The following is a 27,184-nucleotide window of genomic DNA, read 5'->3' as shown; positions in this document are numbered from 1 at the left end:
CCCTTCTCCCCTTCTAACTCTGACTTTTCGTCTTTTTTCTCTCTAGTCTTGATGAAGGGTCTCAGCCCGAGACATCAATTGTTTACTCTTTTCCATTGATGCCGAGTCCCTCCCTTTGTGTGTGTGTGTGTTTTGCTTGTTTCCAAACAGTATTACTCTGTGAAAATCTTATCTAACCTTTTGAAATCACAAGTAAGTTAAAGTCATGGAAATTTTGTTGTCAGTTCTGATGTAAAGTATGTAATTTAATTCAAATGTATATTTATTGCAATAATTTGTTTTTAAAATAGACATTCCTAATGACTAAAATAGTGTCAGAAAGTTAAATGTAGATTGAAGTGTGCATCTGATGTTCCTCCGTCCAAGTTAATTCCTCCTTTTGAGTATGGTTAAACACATTAACAGTTGTTTGCATAAAACAGATCTATTGTTTAACTAATAATCATTCACTGGTTTGTTTATGTTTGTAAATTCATGTTGCTCTTGTCATTAGGTGGGTTTCTACTGTCAACATAATGTGATGGTTGCTCTTCATTTGTGGTTAAGTGACCTGAGGCTATTTGAGTCCTGTTTCTTTTCTTCCAATATTTACTTCTCTTTCTTGCCATGTACAAACCTGGTTACTTTGTATCGATACCATATGAATTGGCCAAAATTAAAATAATCTTCAGATGGGTGGGGGAGGGGAGAAGGAAGAGAAGATAGAATTTGACTTGTATTTGATTATTTACACAATAATGCAAAATATTACTTAGAGGTGTAAAGACTGAATAATGGTGATAAGGCAAGGCTTTTACTCAAAGGACCAAAATGGAGAATAAACTTCCATTTCCTTGATTGTTTGTACTGTAAGCTTTCATGTAAGAGTTGGACTTTGCTTGTGCCTTTTGCTACCTCTTCATTAGTTCAAGGAATTTATGGACTCTGTGTGGATAGTATGCAGAATATGCATTGCAGATCTTCCCCAGTTTGTGGATACATGATGTGTGCAGCCCGTACACTTGAATGAGTGTTGGGGAGAGCACCAAGTTGCTATTGCTAGTTGCTACAGGCATCTTTTGCTGGGTGAGAATTTGGTTTGCATTTTCAACTGGCAAATTGTTCAGGTTACAAACTAAAGAGCAGAACCGTGACCTAACCTGGAGAGTACCTGTGAATCCACTTGGAAGCTTGGCCAGAATTTTCTTGCGAAATAGTGACAGTGGGATTACCTGTGTTTTTAACTATGATTGTAAGAATGCTCACAATATGTGTTTGCTGTGCTATACCCATAGTTGTGGAGTACAATTATCCTTAATTTTTTTTGAAGATGGTGCTGGTGAAACACAGCAACATGTGGGCAGTTAACAAAACTTCTAAATATACTTCTTTTGAACTACTGTCACTGCAATCTGCTGCATGTAATTTCCCTTTAAGTAATCTACTTTTGAACCATCTTAATGAACTAGCGATTTCAGGATCTTCTGAAAGACTTGGCGGACTTGACTCTCAAGCATGCTGGTGCAGCACTTTTGAACAGACAAAGGTACAGCACCATGGCCAAAACAGAAGGAGAGGGGAAGGACTCCAAGCCAGACTTAAATGAAGGGGTGTGAATCTTCCTTTACCCAGCAACTTGTTTGAAAAAGTAGAGTCGCTGGAGAGCAAGAATGAGGACTTAGGGTAAGATTGCTGTATTGGAGGGAAATAAGGAATTGCTGTGTTCTATATTTCATGGAGACATGGCTCACTCCAGACACACTGGTTTCGGTGATCAGACCTGAGGACTTCTCGATATACAGGATGGGTTGTATTGCTGATTCAAAGAAGGCAAAAGGTGGGGTTATGTATTTAATGGTAAACTCTTTGTGGTGCTTGGACACAGCAGTCTTGTTGCACTCTTGTTGGAACATCTAATGATTCAGTGCTGACTGTTCTATTTACCTAGAGAATTATCCTCCGTTATCCTGAGCGCAGTTTACATACCGTTAAAGGACAATGTTAAGCAGGCATTCAAGGTACCAAGTACGGCCATCAGCGAGAAAGAAACAGCCTTCCTTGATGCCTTTCAAATCATTGTTGAGGACTTCAATCAGGCTTGTTTGAAGAAATCTCTGTCCAATTATCATCGACATATAACCTGCAGCACCAGGGGGCCCAGCTTGCTTGACCACTGCTATGCTCTGATTAGGAATGCCTACTATTCAATGCTAAGACAGCACTTTGGGAAATCTGATCACTTGGCTGTCCTCCTCATCTCTGCATAGAGGCAGAGGCTAAAGAGCAAGGCTCCAATAGTAAGGACGACAAAGAGGTAGTGTAGGAGGCAGAGAAGCAGCTATGGGATTGCTTTGAGTTGGTGGACTGGGCCGATTTCAAAGACTCGTTAGATGATTTGAATGAATACACCACAGTTGTTACAGACTGTGTAAAAGCAGTGTGTCACCGCAAAATCATTCAGTCTTCCCCAAAAGGAAGTCTTAAATGCACCATGAGATCTACACTCTGCTGAGGACCAGATCAGTGGCTTTCAGGTCTGGTAACCAAGTAAAATACAGGAAATCCAGGTGTGATCTTTGGAAAGCCATCTTGCATTCTAAGTGGCAATTCTGGACCAAACTTGATCACCTAATACAAACTAGACAGCTGTGGCAAGGCTTGAATGCTATCATCTCCCACAAAGTGAAACCAAGTGACATAAGTAACAACAAAGTTTCACTCCCAGAACAGCTCAATGCCTTTGTGCACCTTCACAAACTCCCACAGGCCTCAATGACCCTGTGATTTCAGTCTCCTAGGCCGATGTGAGAGCATCCTTTAAGAGGATGAACCCACGGAAAGCACCCTGCCCAGACAGGGCACCTGGCCAAATTTTAAAGACCTGTGCTGATCAATTAGCTGTTGTGTTCACTGATATCTAATCTCTTGCTTTTGTAGTCTGAAGTCCCCACCTGCTTCAGGCAGTCTTCAATTATACTGATATCTACGAAGCACATGCTAAACTGCCGCAATGATTATCGTCCAGTAGCACTTGCATCTACAGTGATAAAGTATTTTGAAAGATTGGTGACAAAATGTATCAACTCTTGCCTGAGAAGTAACTAAGATCTGCTCCAATTTGCCAGCAGTCACAAAAGGTCAACAGCCGATGCCATTTCATTGGCTCTTTACTCAACCTTCGAACATCTGGACAGTAAAGATGCATATATCAGCATGCTCTTCGTTGACTACAGTTTGGCATTCAATACTATCATCCCTTCAAAATTAATCAATAAGCTTCAAGATTTGGGTGTCAGTGCCTCTTTGTGCAACTGGACCCTTGATTTCCTCACTTGCAGACCCCAGTCAGTTTGGATTGGCAACAACATCATCTCCACAATCTTCATCAGTACAGGAGCACCACAAGGCTCTGTGCTTAGTCTCCTGCTCCACTTGTTTTATACTTCTGACTGTGTGGCTAAGCACAGCTCCAATGCCATATTTAAGTTTGCTGATGATACCATGTCATTGGCAGAATCATAGGTGGTGATGAATCAGCATAGAGCAGGAATATTGAAAATCTGGCTGAATGGTGCCACACCAACAAACCTCTCACTCAATGTTAACATGACAAAGGAGCTGATTATTAACTTCAGGAAGAGGAAACTGGAGATCCATGAGCCAGACCTCTTCAGAGGAGAAGAGGGTAAGCAAATAATTCCTCGGTGTTGACATTTCAGAGGACTTGTCCTGGGTCCAGCACAGAGAAAGCATGGCAGCGCCTCTAGTTTATTAGAAGCTTGTGAAGATTCGGCATATCATCTAAAACTTGACAAATTTCTATCAATATGCAGTGGAGAGCAAATTGACTGGTTGCATCGTGGTCTGGTATAGTAACACCAAATGCCCTTGAACAGAAATGTCCACAAAATGTGATTACTACCCAGCCCGTCACTGGTAAAGCCCTCGCCACCATCCAGGCCGTGCTCACTTATTGCTGCTGCTGTCAGGAAGACAGTACAGATGCCTCAGGACTTGCACCACTAGGTTCAGGAACAGTTGTTACCCCTCAACCATCGGGCTCTTGAAGCAGAGCGGATAACTTCAGTAGCCCCATCACTGAACTGTTCCCACAACCGATGGATTCACTTTTAAGGACTCTTCATCTCATGCTCTCGATATTGTCTGGATGTCTAATTGCATTTGCACAGTTGTCTTTTGTGCATTGGTTGTTTGTCCATCTTGTTAGGTGCGGTCTTTCGTGGACTCTGGTGTTTCTTGTATTTACTGTGTATGCCTGCATGAAAATGAATGTTGATTGTACATAGTGATATGAATGTACTTTGATAATAAATTTACTTTGAAATTTGAACATGTTGTGGGCCAGAGATCCTGTAAAATATCTGGTGCAAAATCTTTGGCTCCACCTATTTCTGTGGAGAAGTTCGGCTATAAGGGACCTAAGCAAATGTAAAGTAATTTTCAGATTCTTGACTGTTTTTATTTTTTACTTCTGTTTGAGTAACAGCTGTCTAGGCCGTATGGTGTGATTTCATCAACTATTAGATTTTTCTTCCAAGAAAAGGTTGTTGAAGATTATAGTTCAAATTACATTTATTATCAAAGTATATATACCATACCTTGAGATTCATTTTCTTGCAGGCACCCACAAACAAAGAAACAGTTGAATCCATGAAAAAACCCACACAAAGACTGCCAGCATCTAATGTGCAGAAAAAAAATATTGTGCAATAAAAAGTAAACAATTAAACACAGAGAACATCAAGCAGTAGTAAATCAAGGTAACTGGACTTGCTGTGTAGTCTAGAAGGTGTTTCGCCACCATCTGAGAGGGTTTTTCAGTTCTGATCCATGATGGGTAGTTTTCAGGCTTATAAACTCTGAGTTGTTTAAAGGTATAGCAATCACATGAGGGCCATTAAGAGTTGTAGAGGTAATGAGAGGGTCATTACTCTTGGCGTGAATGGAGGAGTGAACTGTTGTGGAGATGCTGAGGTAAAGATGTTAGGACTGCATTGTAAGTAGCTGATAGGTTGTATCATATCCCTCTTTTCAGGGATGTGTTTTCCAGTTTGACAAAGATGGCTTCTTTAACCCCTCTTTCAAACCACCTGTCCTCGTTGTCCAAAATGTGCACATTGTTATTATCAAAGGAGTGGTGTCCCTTGTCCTTTAGGTGTAGATATACAGCCGAGTCTTGACCTGAGTTGTTAACCCTCCTATGTTGTGAAGTGGTTGTTTCATCTCGCTGATATACAGATCTATGCAGTTCTCATTGCATTGGATAGCATGTATAAATTGCTCTGTTTATGATAGGGTGTCGCACCCTTGAGGTGGATGGGTTTCTGTCTTAGTGTCGTTGTAAGTTTGAAAAACATAGGGATTTGGCGTTTGTTGAAAATCCTTCTGAGTTTCTCTGAAACTCCAGTTACATATGGGATGACTATGTTTTTCCACCTGCTTTGCTCCTTACCACTGTCTGTTGATTTACTACTGCTTGATGTGCAATTGCCTGGATGACTGAGAACCTTCATAGACAAACACACAGAATAGAACATAAACTGTTGAGTCCCTGAAAGTGATTCCACATCTATGGAGCCAGTTCAGCACTGAGGTGAGTGTTGCTGGTCAAGATTCCTGCACCTCACACCTGATGGCAGTACCAAGAAGAGAGGGAGACAGACCAGACACAGGCAGATGGGACAGGCTCAGGTGGGGTATCCTGGTTGAAATGGAGTAGTGAGCTTTGGTTTGTCCTCCACCCTTAGCCTCGATGCCTTAGACTATTTAATCTGGCTTGGTGTTCAAATCAGCTGAACTTTGGTTCGTTTCTCATTCTTAAACCCAGGTTCCGCCACTTCATTCAGGTCTGAAGTTTGCTCCAGCAATGGTTAGACCTGCATTTTTGGGAGTGTATTTCACTAAATCATTCAGGATACCACAGAAGCGCCAGATTGTTCAGATGGTTCAAAAGCACAACTTCCAAAGGGAAGTTACAGACTGAAAACTGCAGTGATTGTAGTCCAGAAAAAGTACATTTTGTTAGCTGCCTGCAAAACGTCTCTGAATATTGCCAGCACCATCTTTGCTTTTTAAGCCCTCAGATCTGGCACAGAGCTTGTTGTCTACCCAAAAAACCTTGCCTTGTATTGTTCTGACATCTGGACTACCTACAGCAGTGATCTCAAGGTGTTGGTTAAATGCCACCAAGGAGGTTTCTGCAAAGTTCTCCAAATTCACTGGAAAGTTAAGTGATCCAGTGTTAGTCTCCTCTCCCAGGCTAATGCATATGCACGAGGTCTACACTGGGCAATCCACATCATTCATGAGCCCAATGTTACATTCCCAAAGCTGACACGGTTCTGAGTTCTGTCATGGAAGAAAATTTTAAGACTGAAGAAAAGGCTGTGTTTGGGGAAAAATGACAATGTTCAACTAACACCTCAAGCCTATGACTGCTCGAAGTGGAAAAGGTTCTTTTGAGAATTTCTAGTCCTTGCACCTGGAGTGCATGGAAGACATGAATAAATGGTAGAAGGAATGGGCCAACTTATAAATTACTTACCTGTCTATGCTAACAGATGCCATTAGTTGAAGAGGCTGTTGTTCCTACAGTAGCTTCATTAGCCACCTGAACATTCAAGAAACCAGAGCATGCATGTATCATCCTGATCCTGAGGGATTGCATAAGAAGAACTTGTTCTGGTTCTGTTATATGTTCAGATTTGTATCCGAAAAGCTTTGTGTTGTAAAGGACTTGCCACAGATGTTCTGTCTGACATTTTGTAAGGATGATCTCATCAGATCTGCATGATAAGTCTACGCTCAGTTGGTGACTTGTCTTTCCCAGAAAATTCTGGGCCAATATTCATCGTTATGACCTGAAAAAAATGTTTCCTCCCAGCTTAATCTTTAACAATAGTAAAATATTGATTCTAAAACTCCTGTTTAAAATTATAAAATTTTATTGCGATATTTTTACTGAGCAGTATTTTTTATTATTTTCATGTTACTGATCTCTTAAATACTGCTATTTCTCTCTTGTACAATCGAACATTTTCACAAGAGACACTAATAGATTGCAGATCACTTTTGATATGTTTTGTTTGTAACTCCAAAAGGAAAACAAAGGAGCTGGGAGATAACTTGTATACATTCGTTTTTTGCTTTTAAGTGAGAGGCACACGTGTGATGCAGTGAAGTGATGACGTGTGCCATTCCTGTACTTTGTTCACATAACTTTAATGAATTATTTTAAACAAAGAATGCTAAATCAAGCAAAATAAACTGCTGTGATTTCATACTTGCCATCATCTATAATAGCTACTCATTCTATGGTGGGATTCAAAATTTGTGCTTTGCGATCACTATTATGGACTTCTGGTTCCAAGTTCTCCAATATGCTTCTGAATGTCTTCTCTTATCCCTTGTTACTGCAGTTTGAAGGCATTGTGCCTTTTTTATTGTCATGTACCTGGTAGACTTTGTGCTATTGTAACCAAGCTAAAAAGCTCAAGGCTGGATCTCACTGGCAGTTTAGCTTTGCAGAATTAACTGAAATTAGATACATGTACTATCAAAAACAAAAGTTGTGGATCTTTTACTAGTTGTGGAAGATGGCATTTATCAATTCATTCTGCTGCTTGATTCCAATGACAGACCCTGGTCTTGCAAACATTCCCCAGCATTGTACAGTATTTGGAAATTGCTTTTGTGTCCTACCATGTAATCTGACATCGTGTAGATTTAAAGCAGGTTTCCAGGGGAAGGTGATAAGTTACTTTTAAAATTATTTTCTTTTCGTTTATTGGTTCTAATTATATGTTTAGCATTTTTTTAACTTTTGAATTGGCAAATAACTTTGGCTGGATTAAGGTGGCTAAGTCCCTAGGGCCCGATTGGATATACCCCAGGTTATTGAGAGAGATTCTTAGGGATTTGATTTATGAATATTTAGAAAACGCCTGAATTAGGGCAGTCAGCAAGGCTTTTTGCGAGGCAAGTCTTGTCTTACCAACTTGATTGTGTTTTTTGAGGAGGTGATGAAAATATAACTGTGGATGTTGTCTAGATGGATTTTAGACAAAGTAATTTTGACTGTGGAATGTTTGTTGGTACCATATAGAGTGGTTTGAGTAGCTCCAAAACTGCTGAACTCCTAGGACTTTGATGCACAACAATCTAGTTTTTACAGAGAATGGTGTGGAAAACAAAAAAAAAAATCCAGTGAGCTGCAGACTGTGGGTGAAAATACCTTGTTAATGAGAGAGGTCAGAAGAGAATGGTTCAAGCTGACCGGAAGGTGCCGGTAACTCAAGTGGTGTGCAGAAGAGTGTCTCTGAATGCACAAGTGAAACCTTGAAGTGGATGGGGTACAGCAGTAGAAGACCACACCAGGTTCCATTCCTGGACCTGATAAAGTTTCGAAGATGATGCAGAAGAGGTTTATAAGGATACTATCTGGATTAGAGGACATATGCTATAGGGAGAGGCTTGAGTGACGGTGGCTGATGGGAGATCTGATAGAGCTTTACAAGATTACGAGATATATACCGTAGATTCCGGACTACAGAGCGCACCTGATTAAAAGCCGCAGGCTCTAATTTTAGAAATAAAATCAATTTTTTAATTGTAAATGCCGCACCGGATTTTAGGCCGCACCGCTACTTTTAAATATACATACGTATCGGTAACACAAATTACGTTGCATATACTTTTTTACTGAACAGCACGAACAACATTCCAATATCTCCTAGCGACTGGTAAAAATATATATATTGCAGCCTACCAGGAAAAGTTATTGATCGACTTTAACTTAAAAGCAGCGTTTTCGATCGGGTCTAATCGGGTCTGACGCTTGCGCAATGCGATCGGGTCTAATCGGGTCTGACGCTTGCGCATTGCGATCGGGTCTAATCGGGTCTGACACGCTTGCGCAATGCGATCGGGTCTAATCGGGTCTGACGCTTGCGCAATGCGATCGGGTCTAATCGGGTCTGACGCTTGCGCATTGCGATCGGGTCTAATCGGGTCTGACACGCTTGCGCAATGCGATCGGGTCTAATCGGGTCTGACGCTTGCGCATTGCGATCGGGTCTAATCGGGTCTGACACGCTTGCGCAATGCGATCGGGTCTAATCGGGTCTGACGCTTGCGCATTGCGATCGGGTCTAATCGGGTCTGACACGCTTGCGCAATGCGATCGGGTCTAATCGGGTCTGACGCTTGCGCAATGCGATCGGGTCTAATCGGGTCTGACACGCTTGCGCAATGCGATCGGGTCTAATCGGGTCTGACGCGCTTGCGCAATGCACTCGGGTCTAATCGGGTCTGACGCTTGCGCATTGCGATCGGGTCTAATCGGGTCTGACGCTTGCGCAATGCGCTCGGGTCTAATCGGGTCTGACGCTTGCGCATTGCGATCGGGTCTAATCGGGTCTGACGCTTGCGCAATGCGCTCGGGTCTAATCGGGTCTGACGCTTGCGCATTGCGATCGGGTCTAATCGGGTCTGACGCGCTCGGGTCTTGCTTCGAGTATTTTCCATGTTGATGAGGGTGAGTACAAATGACTGATTTACAATAATTTAATTGTGAAAGTGCGCTTGATTTATCGTACAATTTCATTGGACCTCTGTGAACTACTCATCAATTTTATTGGTCTACTGTTACGAGGCAAAATGTTTACGAGGCGGCATGAAAAAAAAACCATGTATTAGCCGCTCTGGATTATAGGCCGCAGAGTTCAAAGCTGTTCAAAATGTGGGAAAAAAGTAGCGGCTTATAATCCGGAATCTACGGTAGGTAAACATCTGATATCCATTTCCCAGAATTAAAATGTCTGATCTTAGAGGATTTGCATTTATGATGTGAGGGATTAAGTTCAAAGGAAGTGTGTAGGGCAAGGTATTGTACACTGAGAGTGGTGGAGGCTGGAATGCACCGGAAGGTGGTGGAGGCAAATCTGAAGCAGGCTGTCAGGTGACTATTAGATAGGTACATACGTGTGCAGCAAGTGAAACAATATGGATATTGAATAGGCAAAAGGGCATTTGATTACTGCTTTAGTTAGTTTGGCATAATGTTGTTGGCTGAAAGGTCTGTTCCTATGCTGTACTATTCTATTTTCTAAGTTAATTTAAACAAGAAGTCTGTGTCAGATATAATTTTGCTTTTGCCGTTTTAAAACCAATTTGTAGACTTAAATTAGTAAACTGTTCTGTCAATTGCATAGGCTGCAATGGATTTGGCCCATATCAGTGGAATCGTAGGTTCTCACGGTCAGATTATTTGGGCCTCGAGGGATTGTGTATGTTGAGAGAGTTTTGTTTTCACACTAAGTATCTGCATTTGTCTTTCAAACTGTTTGTATATTGCCAACTAGATTAAGTGTCAAAACTGACTTAAAATTAGCCTGCAGCACATCACGCATTGTAATTAGAAACACAATTTGATTCCATCATAATCTATAATCTCATGACCTGGCAGATTCAGTGCCCTACCTTTAATATTGAGGCAATGGATTACCGGTAAGTATATTTTACTTGGCAGCTGAAGGGCATGCTGTGAACTGCACTGCAAACAAGAGGCGAGTGAAGCGAGGTTGATCTGAGGGTCGAGGCATGTGGGTGCAAGACAGAGCTGAAGCAAGGTTGAGGTGTGTTCCAGGAGAAAATGTAGTTGGAATTGGAATTGTAGACATCGTTGGAGCAAGAGGAGTGGAGTACATCTGAAGCAGAACTGTTTCAGAGACTGTCCACCTAAACCGAGAGTGGAGTTTGATCCATCTAAGCACCGCATCGATTTGGAAAGGTCAAGTGTGGACCACTTCCAGCCCAGAGCGTATTGCTGTGGTGAGGCCTGGATCTGAGAGCAAGGGACAACCAAGTACAGGCCAGATGGACTGAAAAGGCAGGTTGTTTGGACTGGTGGCAAGAGTCAAACTGGTTCTGATCTGCAGTATTTTGCTCTGCTGTCATAGGCGCTGAGGCTGTGTTATGCCCTGGCTGCTCCGCACTATCTGTGAGCTTCATGGCCATTTGCCACTGTGTGATGGACTCTGGCTGCTCCCAGCGTCGGGTTTATGGACAGTTTTGTTCTGAATGCTGATGTTTGCTTTATTGTTTGCATGATTTTAGCATATTCAAATCTACAGCACATTACAAGTCCTTCGGCCACAATGTTGTGCCGACCATGTAGCTTACTCTAGAAACTGCCTAGAATTTCTCTAGCACATAGCAATCTATTTTTCTAAGCTCTATATACCTATCTAAGAGGCTATTTGAAGACCTTATTGTATCCACTTCCACCACCTCAATCTTGTATACCTCTATCAGGTCACTCCTCATCCTCCGTCACTCCAGGGAGAAAAAAGGCCAAGTTCACTCAACTTAATTTCATAAGTTAAGCCCTCCGATTCAGGCAACATCCTTGTAAATCTCCTCTGCACTCTCTCTATAGTATCCACATCCTGTAGTGAGGTGACCAGAACTGAACACAGTACTCCAAGTGGGGTCTGACCAAGGTTTTATATAGCTGTAACATTACTTCGCGGCTCTTGAACTCAGTCCCATGGTTGATGATTGCCAGCACACCATATGCCTTCTTAACAACATTGTCAATCTTCACAACAGCTTTGAGTGTCCTATGGAGAAAGACCCCAAGATCTCTCTGATCCTCTACACTGCCAAGAGTCTTACCATTTAAATTTTATTTGATTTGCTTTTTTTCTCTCTGCATTTTTTAAAAATTGGGTTTTTTCCATGTTTCTTGTTTGTGGCTGCCTGTAAGCAGACGAATATCATGATTGTATAATTTATACAAACTTTAATAATAAAATATACTGTGAAATATAGTGGGGGAGTCTAGGACCAGAGGGAAGTCTCAGAATAGAGGGATATCCATTTAGAACAGAGATGTGGAAAAATTTCTTTAGCAAAAGGGTGGCAAATCTGTGGAATTCATTGTCACAGACAGCTCTGCAGGCCAAGTCATTGGGTATATTTAATCATTGGATGGTTTCTCTAATCTTCCATTGTAAGATCAGAGTTGAGAATGTCTGCTGATGCACAATGTTCAATTCATTTCATAACTTCATGGAAAAATTCAGCATACCTGCGTACAACAAAACTTAGATTGGGCTGATTAGCGGTAGGAAAGGTTTGTGCCATGAAGGCAGTGATTATTTAGTTGTGAAATAGCCTAATGACTTGAAGCTAATATCTATTACTGTCACTGAGTGCCCCAGGATAGAAGGGTGCCTTTTAGACAGATGTGGGCCCACTGTTGAATCTCCTCTGTGATGTTATCGTTGATATTGAACTTCCTGTTGCATGTGATCTCTTGCCAACACATTAAAGAATATTAGGGATGATTTAAAAACTGTTCTGACTTTACTGGTACATGTAACCCTTCAAGAAATGAGAATTACTTTTGTATGGAATTCTTTTACTTTTCTCCGAAATGATTTAAAGGCATACTTGTTTATATTACAGATACAGAGGATGCAAGTGAGACAGATATTGCCAATAAGCAGGATGATGAAGACTACCTGGAAGTAAAAGAGCAGTAAGCATTGTTGTAATGTGTGCATTTGCCTTGTGGCAAATAAGTTCAATAAAATACTGATTAAAATCACTTTTACACTGAATAGTTACATTTTAGATGCTAATTTGATTTGATAGTTCAAATTGTCAAAGATTTTGAAGTCACGATTCAGGTTGAAGTACTTGACAGTGGTAGATCCAACAATTTATTGATAAGTAAGTTTTTTTTAATAAATGAAAATCAAAAATTGCAAAAGCTGCAAATTTGGAAAAAAGCACGGAAAATGCTGGAAACATTCAGCAGGCCAGGCAGCCTCTGTGAAAGGAGAAATAGTCAATATTTCACATCAGACCCTTTGTCAGAACTGGGTAGGAGAGAAAACAATTCAATTTTCTGTGGGAGAGGGAGAGACAGGTCAAAGGGAATATCTCCAGTAGATTGAGGCCAGTGTTGCCATAGGGATAAGTTGGAGTGGTCATCAGTTGAAGTGCTAATATGGACAGTTAAAGAAAAAAATGAACACTAGGTATGTGACCAAGGCAGTTAGAAAATTATAATACAAATAAAGAAGCATAAAATTGGTCACAGCTGTGAAATATGATCAGCAATCATAGGGCCATTTTTGCTGCTGCTGATTTCTTTGTATTGGAACAAACCACTTCTGGTGCAACTCATCCATTTGTGATTATAGGTACAATTTTTCTGTCCATGAGCAAAGCTTGACTTGCTGGGGGTGTCTTGAGCTGTATCTTTTGTAACTTTGGAATTCCTTTGATGATACTCTCACTCTCCCATTTTCCATTTTCCTAATTTTTAAAGCTTTTGTGTATTTCATCTAACTATCCCATTAACCCATTGACTGGATAACCTTTATAACTGGTCCCTTGACAACTCTGGCCTCACCTTTTCAGAAATATTCCCTACTCCCTCTGCAGTTTGAAACATGTTTTCCCTCTTTCCTAATTCTGATGAAGTTTCTTCAGCCTGAAACACTATCTCCTCTTTTTCACAGATACTGCTTGTCCTGCTGTTAAGTTTTATTTCAATGATGAATAGTGTGGCCTTTTGTCAGTATTTCACATTATTGTTCTTTGAATTTAGCTTGCACAACCAATTCTGCAATAGTTCTGTCGATTTAATGTAAATTGCCACCTAGCTGTAAAATATTATGACTCCGCTGCTATTTGAAAGATTGCTTCCAATTTTTGCTTCTGTATTTTATAAATTTTGTTAAAGGTTGCTAACATCATTGATCTTTCTACCTTTGTTTACTGTGCTTTCGCTTGATAGATTTTAGAATTTCTGTTCATTTCTTATTGAATTAATCATACTGCTCTGGAAGGAGATGAAGTACAGTTGCAGAATACAGCTGATGGGACTTTAGGGAAACAAAACGTCAATAATTGTAGGACAAACCAATTAAGCAGTTAATGTATAAAAATGAAATTGAGTACCTTGCTTAGTGACTGAAATCTTTGGTATGTAGCTGTTGAATATTATTTAGAGAATGTGGAAACAGATACCTGTTTTATGGAATGCAAGTTGAAATATACTGATCGGTAGATATTGATGCCAAGAATTTTGTTGATGGCTTGATAACATGTATTTCAAAAGTTCTTTTTTGTTTTGAAGAGAATAGTGCTGAAACCTGTTGAAACTTGCTTTGAAGTGAAAGGATTCAGTGGAATATATTATTATATACCATGTTCTGTAATTTCCCCTCAGGATGTTTTCTGAATTTAGTTTCCTGGATGGTAGCATTTCTCTAAGATTTTGGTTTCATGTTTTGACAGAAAAGGTCTATATATGAGACTAAAAGAAAGTCAGGTAGTATAGATCCTATAACTAGAAACAGAAGATACTGGAAATACTCAGGTGAAATGGAACTTGAGTGATTTATTTAAAAAAAATTAAATCTCTTCACTAGGCTTTTAAAGAAGTTAAATAATTTGGGCAAGTTCAGAGGGAGGTTGACAGACAATTAAAATTATAAGGCTGATGATTAGTTGGCAGCGAGAGGAATTAACTGTCAAAGGATGGCAAAAGAAGATGGGGAGGCCTGGAGAGTATGTAAGAATAAGCGGCGAAGCCATTGCCGACAACTATTATGTGGAAAATCAAGCCTAAGACTATGATTGAAAGATCATGAGTCCAGTAATGAGCAAAAATAATCATTGAAAGTACACAATGGGTCAGGCAATGGTGGAGGAAATGGAGTAGTTAAAGTTTCAGGTCCAGACCTTGCCTCAGGAGGTAATGGACAGATCAGCAGCAGTGGAAGGAAAAATTAATATATTTCAAATTGAATTTCTATGGCCTAAAATCAAAATGAATCTAGTAAACATTTATCAAAATGGAGTTTTCAAAGATCAATATTGATGATGTAGTTCTGCTTTTGTTTTGATTTGCTCATATTTTATGATATTTCTAATCTATGCTAACTAATGATATTCTGTTTTTTAAATTAAAACTGCCATTGTATTTTGTTTGCTAGTCATCCTGTGCAAATCATTTTGTTTGTAAATTCTCTTTCATACCCTTAAGTGACCTTCCAAAATATTTTACAGCAGATAGGTTGCTTTTAAATATTATTATTTAAATTACATTATTATTACATAGGATGCCTATGTTACTGGACGTAACAAGTTCCCACATGCATTTGCAATAATGAGTGGATTTTTTAAAAAATGGTTAAATATATGCCAAGAAATCTTAAATCCTTTGAATAGTTCCTTTTTAAAAAAAAATCTGTCTGGTTTAATTTTCCAGTCAAAAGATAATGGAAAGCCTCTTTCTCTGAATCTAAAATTGTTGTCTGAAATAACATTAGTGATTTGAGCACAGCAATCTTGGCTGATGTTTCAATGCAGCAATGAGAAAACATTGTACTGTCAAAAGTACAGCTACTTGGGTGCAATTCCTTCACATTGCAGCAATCCCATAATCAAACATTTTGTGTTTGTATCGCTAGAAGAGGAGACTGCCTAATATTTTATTGGATTTCAACTGAAGCTATGAAAGACATCCTGTATAACTTGCTGAACTTTTCAACTTCATTTTAACTGGAATGGGGAACTTGATTAATTTAAAATTCCGTGGAGAAACATACAGTGAAGTGTTTTGACTTTCAAATTTCTGACTTCTGCTAAAATAGCTCGTGAAGTATACACATGCAAATCTGTACAATATGGTTTTAAAACCATTGGTTTAAAGTAAAGTGACAATGAGTTGCATATTATTTCATGAAACATATCTAAAATGTGCGCTGGCTACATACCAACTTAAGCTATGAAATTTTTAGGATGTGATTTGAAGAGAATATCTTCAAACTGGAGCCTATAAAATTTTGTGGGATTTGTTAGCATAATTTTTAAAAGTATAGCTAAGATGAAAGCTTCCATGAATATGTAAGGGCATGATAATATTTTCACTGCATGAATAAGCTAGGCTAATATTACTGAGATTGAGTCAATTCTCACCTGAACAACTTGAGAATTTTTGATAGTACCAATATTCAATTTGAGGCTTTTGAGTTGTTGGACACATTCAGTTTACCTGCAACTCCAGTTCCACACTGAAGAGTTTAATTTCATAGCCTTTTCAGCATGGTATCCACTCAACAACATATTGTAGGGGGCTAATAAAACTGCCTGACCGTGCCAATCTATTTGTTTAACTAAAAAAAAATCCTGGTTATTTGAATTCATAAATTAATGTGTTTTCCAGAAACAATATTGTGGCATTCTAAACTGGTCAGTGTGCTGAAAATATTCAGAATTGCCATCATCTATATTTGTTCTAAGTACAAGTTCAAAGTTACTGAAGTTATTTTACTTTAATCTAAATGCAAGCTTTTATTTTTTTCCTCTTTTTATTCATAGGATGTACCAGGAGAAATTGACATCTCTCAAAAGACAGCTACAGCAGTTACAGGAAGGTAGGCGCCTTGTTTTCAAGTTTTATACCAAATAACTATAAATGACGCAATATGAACCATTTGATAGCCAGCAGTTGTGAAAGTCTATTGTACTGGCAGGTGTGTTTTTGTTTGATTTTCCACAATGCTGTATGAATGTTTAGCAGACATCTGAAAGTTGTGGGCTCAAATCTCCTTTCAGTTGTTTTATTACAATGCTGAGGGTGTGCTGCATTGTTTAAGATAAAATGTTTAGGTTTGAAAAATAGCGGCAGTGATTTAATGGATGAATTCTCAGTTGTTTTGTGGACAGAATGTTAAACTGAAAGCCTGTCTATGTTTGATCTTAAATGGATCATGAAAAATTAGAAAGTTCTTGACTGGCTGGTATTATTTAGTCCAAGTCACTGAAAGAGATTGGGTAAATGGTGCACAATTTGAATTATATCTTCCTGTCTTTCTCAATCTTGCTTTCACACTTTCAAACAGCTAGTTCAATATCAAATCTTGAAAGAGTTGCAGTTTCCTCAAACTGAACATTAAGTGATCTAAGCTATTATTTTTGGCTTCTGTCGTACTTTGCAACCTTACCACCTGCTGTCTAAAGCTTTAAGCTGCTGGCGACTTAAGCATTCTGTTTAAGGCTAAAGTAAACTTTTAGTTCCACAATCCTTTCAATCACGAAAACTCCATAATTCAACTTCCCTATTGAATTAATTCATTGGGCAATATGGTAGAAGGAAGAAAAACAAAGATAATGTGGTTTATTCTGTTGCTTTCCGAGATTGTCTCCAAGTGCTAACTTGAGGTTTACCATGACATTGTTCTTGCTGAACTGTTTATGTTGACTCAGGTGTAAAATGTTCCCTTTGTTGTACTATAAATCCCTTGAAGAAGCAATCCTTTCCTTTACAACTTCCTTTGGTACACATTTACCTCTTAACTAATCTAGGCCAATAATTGCTATAAATGTAATTTTCTAGGAAGCTTCTTTTGTTCAGTAGTGCCAATCTTCAGAGTACCGTAGATGTCGGATTATAAGCCGCTACTTTTTCCCCACATTTTGAATAGCTTTGAACTCTGCGGCCTTTAATACGGTGCGGCTAATGCATTATTTTTTTCATGCCGCCAAAAACATTTTGCCTCGTAACAGTAGACCAATAAAATTGATGAGTAGTTCACAGAGGTCCAATGAAATTGTACGATAAATCAAGCGCACTTTCACAATTAAATTATTGTAAATCAGTCATTTGTACTCACCCTCATCAACATGGAAAACACTCGAAGAAAAGCATTGTGCTGCCTTTATGGCAGTTATTTAGTTTATAATATTTTCGCTTAGTAATTCATTTGTTAGTTAAAGTTAGAAGTGTTTTAACTATATTTGTTTTCTGTACTACATCGCGGGATGCTATGACGTCACACCCGGTTTCGCCGCGTCTTGTGGGATACCGGTTTGCGATAAATGGGAAGGAGGGGGGGAGCGGCATTAGATCTGAGCGAACGCTGCTTTTAAGTTAAAGGCGATCAATAACTTTTCCTGGTAGGCTGCAGTATATATATTTTTTACCAGTCGTTAGGAGATATTGGAATGTTGTTCAGTAAAAAAGTATACGCAACGTATATTTAAAAGTAGCCGCGTTACAGGCACGGTTCGAAAAAAAGCATTTGCAATATGTATTTGTTTATGTTACCATATGGATTTAATTAAAAGTTAAAAAATCCTCACGTGTAATATCTTTCTGTGTAAATATCTCATATTACAACGTGGGACACCTGTGGCCGAAAATCCGGTGCGGCCTAAAATCCGGTGCGGCCTGTACAAGTAAAAAATTGATTTTCTTTCTAAAATTAGAGCCAGCGGCTTTTAATCAGGTGCGCTCTGTAGTCCGGAATCTACGGTATGTCCCGTGCTCTCTACTACAGGCCTGTGATTGATCTGGAAGATGCCATACATTCCATTCAGCCAGTCTCATTATAGTGCTCATTAAAGCATCATAATCTCTGATCACTATTATCACCTGTAGCCATGTAATCTCCCAGGAGAAGCAAATGTAAAGAGACACAATTGGGGAAAAAAGCTGGAAACCTCTACACGAGTTCTTTTGAGTTGCACTTGATGTTTTGCCATGTGTAAATTTTCTGCAAGAAATAAAATGTTTTTTGCTCAGAATCTCAGTGGCATCAGATGTAATCGTGATCTCTTCCCATCCATCTTTAAAAACCTTGAATACTTCTACTGGCAGGTATAAGGACATTGCTTTATACGATGAATGGTTAAAAACAGAATTTTTAGAATCACAGAGTCATCATATTATATCTGTTATGCAACCATCAAGGCATGTTCCAATCTGAGCATAGCTTTACGTTAACAGTGCAGTACTGTGAAAACGCATTTAAAAAATTTTAAGATTGCATCTTCAATTGAAGAAACATTACGACTGGTTGTACTTGAAATTGTTTATCCAAAGTTAAAGGTTAAAGACTATAAGTACGGAAGCTTGCAAAAACAACTCGCTGTTCAATCAAATACCTTGCATTGTAACAGAGACACGTAGATTTCTGGAATCTAATGTGAATAGAATGAACTTCGTACAGTTTTTTTTCATTGCACTTATGATCTCTTGCATTTTAGAGTACCGGATATGCAAATAGGCACTAGATGTTAACTTCAGAGTCAAAGTTGCGTTTAATATCACCAGTATATTTTGTGATATTTGTTAATTAAATAGCAGCAGTACAATGCAATACATGATAAATATCGAATAAAAACAATTTGCGGTAATTGTATATATGTGTGATTCTTTATATCTATATTAGTTAAATTTAAAAAAAGTAGTGCAAAAACAGAAATAATGAAAAGTCAGGTAATATCCATTTAGAAATCGGATGGCAGAGAGGAAGAAGCTATTTCTCAATTGTTGACTTTGTGTGCCTTCAAGCTTCTGTACCTCCTTCCTGATGGTAATAAATAGAAAGGGGTATTTCCTGGGTGATGGGGGGGGGAGGTCCTTAATAATTGACACTATCTTTCTGAGGCATTGTGTCTTGAAGATGTCTTGGATACTACAGAGGCATGTACCCATGATGGGTAAACACAAAGTACACTGCAGATGCTGTGGTCAAATTAACACGTACAAACAAGCTGGAGGAACTCAGCAGGTTGGGCAGCATCCGTTGAAACGAGCAGTCAACGTTTCGGGCCAAGACCCTTCGTCAGGACTGACAAAGGGTCTTGGCCTGAAACGCTGACTGCTCGTTTCAATGGATGCTACCCATGATGGGGCTGTCTAATTTTACAACTTTCTGTAGTTTCTTTCAATCCTGTGCAATAGCACCCACCCCCCCCCCCCAACCATTCCAGACGGTGATGCAGCCAGTCAGAATTCAAGTCAAGTCAAGTCACTTTTTACTGTCATTTCAACCATAACTGCTGGTACAGTACACAGTAAAAATGAGACAGCTTTTTTCAGGACCATGGTGTGACATGAAACAGTACAAAAACTACACTGAACTACGTAAAAACAACACAGGAAAAAAAACTACACGGAACTATAGACCTACCCAGGACTGCATAAAATGCACAAAGCAGTGCAGGCATTACAATAAATAATAAACAAGACAGTAGGCACAGTAGAGGCAGTAAGTTGGTGTCAGTCCAGGCTCTGGGTATTGAGGAGTCTGATAGCTTGGGGGAAGAAACTGTTACATAGTCTGGTCGTGAGAGCCCAAATGCTTTGGTGCTTTTTCCTGGATAGCAGGAGGGAAAAGAGTTTGTATGACGGGTACGTGGGGTCCTTCATAATGCTGTTTGCTTTGCGGATACAGCGTGTAGTGTAAATGTCTGTAATGGCGGGAAGAGAGACCCCGATGACCTTAGCTGACCTCGCTATCCGCTGTAGGGTCTTTCAATCCGAGATGGTGCAATTTCCGAACCAGGCAGTGATGCAGCTGCTCAGGATGCTCTCAATACAACCTCTGCAGCATGTGATGAGGATGGGAGGGTGGGAGATGGACTTTCCTCAGCCTTCGCAGAAAGTAGAGAGGCTGCTGGGCTTTCTTTGCTATGGTGATGGTGTTGAGAGACCAGGTGAGACCAGGTGAGACCAGGTGAGATTCTCCGCCAGGTGAACACCAAGAAATTTGGTGCTCTTAATGATCTCTACCGAGGAGCTGTTGATGTTCAGCGGAGAGTGGTCGCTCTGTGCCTTCCCGAAGTCAACAACCATCTCTTTTGTTTTGTTCAAGTTCAGAGACAGGTTGTTTGCTCTGCACCAATCCGTTAGCTGCTGCATCTCCTCTCTGTATGCTGACTTATGCAAGAATGTTCTTCAAGGGACATGTGTAGAAGTTTTCAAGTGTTTTAGGTGACAAACCAAATCTCCTCAAACTCCTAATGAAATATAGCTGCTATCTTCCCTTCTCTGGTGTACAGGAGTGAGATATGCCAACTAGTAGAATGGTGCCACAGCAACAACCTGGCACTCAACGTCAGTAAGACAAAAGAGCTGATTGTGAACTTCAGGAAGGGTAAGACGAAGGAACCCATACCAATCCTCATAGAGAGATCAGAAGTGGAGAGAGTGAGCAGCTTCAGGTTCCTGGGTGTCAAGATCTCTGAGCATTTAACCTTTATATCACTGTAGATATAAAGAAGGCAAGACAGCGGCTATACTTTATTAGAAATTTAAAGAGATTTGGCATGTCAACAAATACACTCAAAAACTTCTATAGGTGTACCGTGGAGAGCATTCTGACTGCCTGCATCACTGTCTAGTATGGAGGGGCTGCTGCACAGGACTGAAAGAAGCTGCAGAAGGTTGTAAATCTAGTCAGCTCCATTTTGGGTACTAGCCTACAAAGTACCCAGGACATCTTTCCGGAGCATCCATTATTAAAGACCTTCAGCACCCAGGGCATGCCCTTTTGTCACTTTTTACCATCAGGTAGGAGATACAGAAGTCTGAAGGCACACACTCAGCGATTCAGGAACAGCTTCTTCCCCTCTGCCATCCGATTCCTGAATGGACTTTGAAGCTTTGGACACTAACTCACTTTTTTTAAATATACAGTATTTCTGTTTATGCACATTTTTAAATAATCTATTCAATATACGTAATTGTTTACTTGTTTGTTTATCATTGTTTTATTTTATTAATATTATTTTTTCTCTCTCTGCTAGATTATGTATTGCATTGAACTGCTGCTGCTAAGTTAACAAATTTCATGTCACATGCCAATGATAATAAACCTGATTCTGATTTATAGCTTCATTGATGTGTTGCATCGGTAACTTACAATAAAACATTAATTTGTTGTTCCAGTCCATTTTTCTAAAAGCAGAAATGCTGTCTCTATCACTGAGTACTTGTAGAGCTCCACTTCAGGGTTATAGTCATAGGATAGAAGGTTTCTCTATTGTGCATGGATTGAAAAGTCTTCCAGAAAAGAAGTGGTACTAATTGATGTCTTGGGTGTAGTAGGAAAGAGTTAGGAAATTGATGGGTAGGGAGTGGCAGTGGCTTAAAATTGTAGGAAGTTTTGTAGTGGAGAATTTGAAATGGGGTCTGGGAAGCAGAGACTAGCCTTGGGATGGAGTTAATAGTTGGGTGACCTCTCAGTTCTTGAAGCTTCTCACTCTTACTCACTCTTCAACACTCACAAACATTGGTGGCATTTGAAAAGGGATTCTACTGGAACACATTCTTTCCTTTTCCCAATTTGTCTATGATTATATGGACTCTTGCTACAGAATCTGCCATGTGCTATAAAGGCTGCTAGTGTAGCACATTTCTGGATCTAGAATCTCACCTTAAGTGGATTAAGTTGCCTTTAGTGAAGCAAACAATAAGTTAATTTAAATCAAGTCCCCAGTGGCAGCACAGTAAGACAAAATTCCAGCCGTGGCTGGAAAAATATTAAGCAGTACACTAGAAGGGTGGTTCCTTGTCTGTACTGTAAACCAAAACTTCAAAATATGGACTCCAAGAAGTTGTCTGTGACCCTATGAAAAAGCTTTCTCTATATATTTCCATTTGAACAAGTATAGTCCTATTTAGAAAAATAAAAGTGAAGATATGGGACCCCAAGAATCTTGGATGATTAATGTCAAAATGCAAGGAGGTGACTGTTCCTTTTGTGGTTTTGACTGATTAATTATTACTACATTCTAATTCTAATGCATTGTTACCCATCCTCATATTCCTTGTTAATTTGTTTTTGATTTTGGGGTATTGAATTAGAAAAAAAAAACTGTCTGCTATTTGCTCTGTTAAAATAATTGATGTAACAGTTTTTCTCCTGAACTAATATGTCTTTCTATTGTAGGCACTTTGCAGGAGTATCAGAAAAGGATGAAGAAACTAGATCAACAATACAAGGAAAGAATACGAAATGCAGGTTTGTTTTACTCGGTATTTAAGATGAAAATTATTTGCTTTGTTCCCACAATTTTTTTCTTTATCTCCCGCAGCCACAGATTATTGTTTTCATTAATATTTCACTGCTCCAGACGTCAGCAAATAGGTCTTCAAGGTATTAGAAATTAACTTAATCTGGTCACAGCTAATCTTAAATTTGGCCACTGGCAAAAGCTGCTGATTGTCTTAATGGCTAAGTTTATATTTTACATTGGTATCTGTAAAGAAATGTCATTTGTTAAAAAATTAAGAATGTTGTATGTACTTTATTTTACTAATTGATATTGTTAAGTAGATCATTAATTTATTATGGCATGGTATATTTAGATACTAAAGTTTGAGTAAGAAATTGATGAAAATGCATTAATTGTGCATGTGAATATGGCCGAACATCTGTGAATCCCTGTAACAAGTTGGACTTTTTGTAGCAGTAAAAAAAAAGATGCTGGTTACAATGTGTTGAATTCATTGTGAGATCCATATCAAATGTTTTGGTTAACACAGACAAAAGGAGGCAAAAAACAATATTATTATTTTCTAATTTTTCACAAATGCAATATTTGATTTTTAGAGCCAGAAGCTGATTATAAGTAATAAATGTCTACCTTGTCATTTGACAAGGTAACTGATCTGAAATTGGCAGGAACTTACATTCTGCAATGATCTAATACTTTGTTCAGCAGCTTCAAATTGCTCAATGTTGACCTAGACAGCGTGTTAGTGTTTTCTTAAATTTAACAATACAGAGCAGTCCATCTCACATAAAAGATGTTGGGTTGGTCCTTAGTCTTGTATTGGCGCATTTCTAAAGCTGCTGCAGCATTTGTGCATAAAAGTAGACAGGGGAATTAGCATCACTGTTATTTTTGAATATTCTGTTGTATGATTCATTTCTAAGTAAACTTAGGAAACTTGAAAACTTTACATTGCTGAATTTAGGCACATCAGCTAACAACTTCAAGTGTATGTCATTGACATGATGATTTTGTTTTCTTTTTCTCCAGAGCTTTTTCTGCAACTGGAGGTAGGTGTTCTGCAACTTAAATATTCCCCTCCCAATTCAGTTAAAAGATCTTAACAATTGATGCATTAAGATTTTCTCTACTTGAGACTACTGCGTTGTTACGTGATGGTGGGATTCAACTTTTAGGCAACTGTTTATATTTTTTTGTTCTGGGTGGTTTTAAGTCCCTGAAGAGGAAAAGAAATGTATTTCTCACAAACTTAACATCTGTTGAAAAATATTGTCAGAAGTCTGAAAACAGGTTGCTTTAGTGGGAGCTGGCATAGTATGACTTTAACAATGAGTGTATAGAGCATAGATATAAAATTGAAAGTATATGATCTTTAGTGGTTAAACGCTGTCCAAAATACACTGCAGATGAACCAACAAAGCAGATATGGGAGCCCCTCATGTCACCTGAAAGTTGGGTTTTCATTTATCACAATCCCAATAACAGAACATAGAGCAGTACAGCACAGTATGGGCCTTTCAGCTCACAATGTTGTACTGACATATATCAGCCTACATCATGATCAATGTAATCATTGTCTCCTATACAGTCCTTAACCCTCAATTTTTTTTTCCATGTGCCTTAGATATAAGATATAAGAGTCTCTTAAATGTTCCTAATGTTTCATCCCCTACCATCAGCTTGGCTGTGCGTTCCAGGCACCCATCACTCTCTAAGTAGAAAACCCTGTCTCTGATATCTCTCATAAGCTTTTCATTATCATAAGCTTTCCAATTTCCATTAGTGATAATATCCATTATCACTTTAAATGGATCTCCTTTGGTATTGGCCAATACTGCCCTGGGGAAAAAGATGCTGGCTGTCCACTGTAAGCCTTTCATAATCATATAAACCTTGATGAAGTCATCTCTCATTCTCTGTTTCTCCAAAGAAAATAGCCTCAGCTCACTTAGCTTTTCTTCATAATACATGTTCTTTAATCCAGGCAGCATCCTGGTAAATCTCCTCTGCACCCTCTCTAAAGTTTCCACATCCTTCCAAAATTGAGGCAATCATAAATGAACACAATACTCCACTTGAGGTCAAACCGGAGTTTTATAGAGCTGTAGTATTACCTCTTGGCTATTGATCGCAGTCCCCCAACTGATGAAGGTCAGCATGTGATATGTCTCCTTAACCACCCTATCAACTTTGTGGGATTTATTTACATGGACCTCAAGATCCCTCTTCCTCCATATTGCTAAAAATCCTCCTATTGACCTTGTAATCTGCCTTCAAGTTTGAATTTTCTATCCTTCAAACTTTCCTGGATTGAACTCCATTTACTACTTCTCTATCCAACTCTGCACCCTGTCCCTATCCAAATGTAACCCACGCCAGCCTCCTGCATGATGTACAATACCTCCAACTTTCACGGTATCTTCAAACTTATGAATCCTCCACTCAACTTCCTTATCCAAGTGATTTATAACAATCACAAAAAGGACATGATTCCTTTTGGAAGAAAGGAGGTGACTAATCTGGTAGATCAATTTGTGGACAGGGGAGGACATCCTATTGAAGGGGTTACAGATCGAAGCAAGGGAAGGGGCAAATGTTAACTGTTTTACTCATCAATTGATGTTTTTAAGGTACTTTAACCCTGGAGCATGAGCTAGAGATAGTATCTCCCATATTTCTATCAAAAAATTTGCTAAATTAAGGCATACCTTTTGAATGGTAGAGTGTAAGCCAGCAGTTTTAGGTGATGCTGTTAAACCCTCTATGTTACTGAGCAGAAATACTAATCTTTTGTTTTCTTTATAAATCATGCCCTAGTTAATCTGAGCAATGCCAAAGACCAAAACTAAAGTATTGAAAATGGCACAACCAAGCATAAGTAATTATGCACATTTCTGGGTCTCTTAAGTCCCCTGTTGTTTGTCATTAATATTAATGATTTTCATCCAGAAATAGGTGGCACATTTAATAAGTTTGTAGAGACACTAAAATTGGTGGTATAGTGGACTGTGGATTGAGCAGTCAAATCAACAGTATTGTTATACACGCAAGTACATGTATACATTGTGAGAAGGATGTGGACCAAACACAAGCAAACAGCACTAGCTTGGTCAGTATGGATATGTTGGGCTGAAGGGACTGTTTTCTGTGCTTTATGGTTCAGTGACTATTTTTCAAAAATAATGGGTCATCAAAAGCATTTCTTATTGCAGACAGAACAAGTGGAAAGGAATTATATTAAAGAGAAGAAAGCAGCAGTGAAGGAATTTGAAGATAAAAAGATTGAGTTGAAAGAGAATCTCATTGCTGAGTTAGAAGAAAAGAAAAAGATGATTGAGAATGAGAGGCTAACAATGGAACTCACAGGAGGTGTGTAGAACTAAGATTTCATATTCCTTTGGGTGCTCTAAGAAGAACTGACCTTGACTTCGATTTTGACAAAGTATACTAGCAGAGTAAGAGTATGTTTAAAAATTGAATGAAAAGTTATTGACTCCATTGTCCACTTGTCTCTCTCCACTGATCTCTCTCCTGCACTTATCCCGGCGAGCGTGACAAGTGCCACATCTGCCACTTCACCTCCTCCCTCACCACCATTCTGAGTCCCGAAACATCCTTCCAGGTGTGGTAACACTTCACCTGTGAGCCTGTTGGGGTCAACTCTTGTATCTGGTGCTCTGGATGCGGCCTTCTCTACATTGGTGAGACCTGATGCATGTTGACCACCTTTCTCCGTCTGTCGCAAAAGGCAGAATCTCCAGGTCAATTCAATTTGACTTTCCATTCTCATTCTGATATGTCTGTCCATGGCCTGCTCTACCCCAGTGATGAAGCCAAACCCAGGTTGGAAGAGAAACACTTGATATTGTGTCTGGGTTGCCTCCAATCTGATGGCATGTACATTGATTTCTCTAACTTCTAGTAATTTCCCCCCCGCCCCCCCCATTTTCCATTCCCCATTCTGATTACCCCCTTACTGTCTCACTTCTCCTCACCTGCCCATCAGCTCCTCTGGTTTCCTTCCCCCCCCCCTTTCTTCCATAGTCCATTGTCGTCATCTCTTAGATACCTTTTTTCTCAGCCCTTTACCTCTTCCACCCATCTCCTCAGTTTCTTACTTCATTCCCCCTCCCCCATCCACCCACTTGGTTTCACTTATCACTTGCCAGTTTGTACTGCTTCCCTTCCCCCTGCCTTTTAATGCTGACATTTGCCCCCTTTCTTTCCAGTTTTGATGAAGGGTCTTGCCTGAAACATCGACTATTTATTCCCCTTCATTGATGCTGCCTAACTTGCTGAATTTCTCCAGCATTTTGTGTGCATTGCTCTGGATTTCCAACAGCTGCTGTTA

The 27,184-nt window shown here is 39.3% G+C and overlaps 1 protein-coding gene across 1 annotated transcript in view; it reads left to right on the top strand.

The window, feature by feature from the left end:
* The window catches only part of suds3 (SDS3 homolog, SIN3A corepressor complex component), a 72,510-nt gene that overhangs the window by 20,931 nt on the left and 24,395 nt on the right, over positions 1-27,184 (top strand). Inside the window, exons 3-7 of the mRNA XM_073065450.1 lie at positions 12,472-12,544; positions 16,405-16,460; positions 22,767-22,838; positions 23,863-23,882; positions 26,046-26,202. Coding sequence (XP_072921551.1) covers positions 12,472-12,544; positions 16,405-16,460; positions 22,767-22,838; positions 23,863-23,882; positions 26,046-26,202 — 378 coding nt within the window. The remainder of the gene's footprint in view (positions 1-12,471; positions 12,545-16,404; positions 16,461-22,766; positions 22,839-23,862; positions 23,883-26,045; positions 26,203-27,184) is intronic.

The sequence above is a fragment of the Hemitrygon akajei genome, chromosome 14 (genome assembly GCF_048418815.1).
Source record: "Hemitrygon akajei chromosome 14, sHemAka1.3, whole genome shotgun sequence".
In the NCBI taxonomy this organism is placed as follows: Eukaryota; Metazoa; Chordata; class Chondrichthyes; order Myliobatiformes; family Dasyatidae; genus Hemitrygon; species Hemitrygon akajei.
The sequence above is the reverse complement of the archived record's forward strand: the minus strand, read 5'-3'. Positions and strand labels throughout refer to the sequence as shown.